Source organism: Amphimedon queenslandica, unplaced genomic scaffold (genome assembly GCF_000090795.2).
Source record: "Amphimedon queenslandica unplaced genomic scaffold, v1.1 AMPQUscaffold_11637, whole genome shotgun sequence".
Lineage (NCBI taxonomy): Eukaryota > Metazoa > Porifera > Demospongiae > Haplosclerida > Niphatidae > Amphimedon > Amphimedon queenslandica.
This window is the reverse complement of record NW_003548121.1, coordinates 7,833-10,696: the sequence shown is the minus strand read 5'-3', so window position 1 is coordinate 10,696 and position 2,864 is coordinate 7,833. Positions and strand designations below refer to the sequence as shown.

The 2,864-nt window shown below is 37.5% G+C and overlaps 1 protein-coding gene across 1 annotated transcript; it reads left to right on the top strand.

The window, feature by feature from the left end:
- The first annotated feature begins 8 nt into the window (after nucleotides 1-8).
- On the top strand, nucleotides 9-2,185 carry LOC100639381 (TNF receptor-associated factor 2-like). The gene is made up of 5 exons (XM_020005217.1): nucleotides 9-450; nucleotides 550-619; nucleotides 676-852; nucleotides 1,107-1,187; nucleotides 1,245-2,185. Exons 1-5 carry the CDS (start codon nucleotides 224-226, stop codon nucleotides 2,067-2,069), a joined length of 1,380 nt encoding a protein of 459 aa, XP_019860776.1. The 5' UTR covers nucleotides 9-223; the 3' UTR covers nucleotides 2,070-2,185.
- Nucleotides 2,186-2,864: the final 679 nt, after the last annotated feature.

Sequence of the window (2,864 nt, the reverse complement as noted above, 5' to 3'; positions counted from 1 at the left end):
CGATTGCAGGGGCTTATATAGTAGGGCAAGTGGGCGGATGGGCGGTGCAAAAGTTATTAAACTTGTTATTTAACTACAAATTAGCTGTGAGTTATGAAAACTGGCCAAACACAATTGATGTGTGAGACTGAGCCTTCTGAAATATAATGTCAAAATGTCAGGTCATGCTGGACTCCTTTGTTGGTTATAAAAGAATTTGCCGGTTGGCGGCTGCCTATAGGCTATGATCTTACTTTCTCATTGTAGAGAGAGGGAGATTGAACAGACTTATCTAACTATGACGACATGCACGAAAATAAAGGCCAGTCATTTGGCAGAGAACGCTAGTAAAGCGGAACAGTTAGCAAAATACGTGTGCCCAAAATGCGAGCACATATTGACAGACGCAGTACAGACTAGCTGTGGCCACTGGTTGTGTCATGACTGTGCTGATGGAATTTTTAAGAAAATGTAAGGCAACGTCACAGCCTGACTAGTCACAGATGATTTTTGTAGCTATTTTCAAGAGTAGTGTATACTAGACAATTGTAATGATTAATTTTTTGGTAGGCCAAAAGAAACGCTATATTGTCCGAGGGCAGATTGCGATGAAGCACTTACTGCAGAAGAAGGAAGACCAGTATGTCTATTAATAAAGTGCCACTTAAAACTTATTATTGTGTCTGTTTCTCTCAGTTTTTCCCTGATAGATTTGTTAGGAAAGAGATTAGCCGTTTCGTAGTCGCTTGTATTAATCGCAAGTTTGGTTGCAGCTGGGAAGGCAAGCTGGGTGAACTTGGTAACCATCTTTGGACCTGTGAGCATAACAAGACTGAATGCAAGCATTGTAATCAAGCATTCTTACCATTGGAAGTGAGTCAGGGATCATAAAGCAGGCTATACTTTTAAATACAATTTTATAGCTCCTTATTTGGCAAAATGATTACAAAAATAACCAATTAAATTCATAATAGTTCTGGGCCACTGCCCACATCACGATAGCATGTTTTTTGCATTGTACCCATCATTAGCCTCTAGTCTGGCTATGCGAGACTAATTAGCCTCTGTAATTCAAACTATTAATTTTTTGGAGCAGCCTCAGTTATCAATCATTATCTCTCTTATAGTACCAATCACATGTTGATCAATGTCCTAAGATGACTGTCACATGTCCTCTTAAGGAATATGGGTGCAAGGAAACGAAAGAGGTAAGGAACTTGATTTAAACTGAACTAATCAACCAAATCATTTGTTTCTCATTGTAGATGACTAGAGAAGAGTGCAATACTCATTTGTCTTCAGGCCTCTTTAATCATATTTTATTCGTAGCTACTGCAATGACATCTGGTTCACTTGAGTCCTCTGCTAATCTTGTTCAGAGCAGCAAGGAAGGTGACCATGGTCCTGAAGTTTCACAGGCAGGACTAAGGAGATATGTTGGTACATTTGGATTTTTGGATGATAGGGCAGTAGGAATGAAAGGAAGAGGTAGTGATGAGATTGTAGCAATGATGCAAAGCTTCCAAGCTACATTGACAGGTTTACAAGATAAGGTGGCACAACTGGAGAAAACCGATTGTGACTTGTTGGATGGCATACAAGCCAATGCTGCTTCCTTAGATAAGAACATTTTTGTCGTTTCTAAGGCTTGGAATATACCTCAGTTTTCTCAGTGTATGGATGATGCCAGGACTGGGAAGTGTACTTCAATGTTTTCTCCTTCGTTCTATTCGAATCCAACAAGTCGCTGTGGCTACAAGATGTGTCTTCGCCTCTACATCCTGGGGGATGGTATAGGAAAGGGCACTCATATGTCTTTGTTTTTTGTTCTCATGAAAGGAGAGTTTGATAACATACTCCAGTGGCCATTCACACACAAGGTGACCTTGAAGCTAATCAATCAATATGGTGGCAGAGATGTTATCGATTTACTACAACCTGATCCGTTAAGTTCTTCCTTTCAGAAGCCAAAATCAGATATGAACGCTGCCAGTGGATGTCCTCGTTTCGTGTCAATCGATGAACTAATGGAAGGTGGATTCATTGTTGATGATACGATATTTATAAAGGTCGAAGTAGACATGCATTAATAATACATGCATATTTATATTAAATAATAGTTCTATTATTATATGCTTTTATTAAATTGTGGGAGTTGCACTTCCTTACTTTTTTCATGGGCTCCTGTAACTTGCTAATCTCCTTATTCCATGAGCATTTAACTGTTTTGAGTCATTTGTGATCACTCTTCTTATTATGATTATTATTTATCTATAATTATGTATCAGGTTCAGGTATTTATAATTATTGCATAACAATTCTATATTTTAATATTTTTGTTAATGATTCACACCATTACTATGATTATTATGATTATTATATCAATATTCAATTATTATGATTTAAGCCATTCATCACTGTACATGCAGCATTGTTCTATAATAGCTTCTGTTTACACTAATACATGAAAACGCATCACCTATCCGAAGCAAAATGTAAACACGGATACCAAAGTGGATACTTCTATAAATGAATGATAAATCTTATGAAAACACAGCTGCTGGATTAGTGTAAACACCTGAAACAGATAATTGCAAAAACAACCCTGATTCAGTGAAGTGGATTAGTGTAAACGGGGTCTTAAATGACAATGCATGAATCTCATTTCCTGTAGACTAATAAATTCCCACTATTAGACTCTATTCGTAATAATAAATTAATAATAGAATTTCCTTTTAAAGGGCTTGACAGCCTCGACTATTTTTAGGTGTTTGCTAGTAAATTAATAATAGAATTTCCTTTTAAAGGGCTTGACAGCCTCGACTATTTTTAGGTGTTTGCTAGTCTCGCCACGCCCCTAGGTGCTTGCAAGTCACGTGTGTCTA

Coding starts and splice junctions, on each gene's coding strand:
- LOC100639381 (XM_020005217.1), top strand. CDS start 224: ATGATCTTACTTTCTCATTGTAGAGAGAGGGAGATTGAACAGACTTAT. Junction 451..549: donor GATGGAATTTTTAAGAAAAT/GTAAGGCAACGT, acceptor ATTTTTTGGTAG/GCCAAAAGAAACGCTATATT. Junction 853..1,106: donor AAGCATTCTTACCATTGGAA/GTGAGTCAGGGA, acceptor TCTCTCTTATAG/TACCAATCACATGTTGATCA.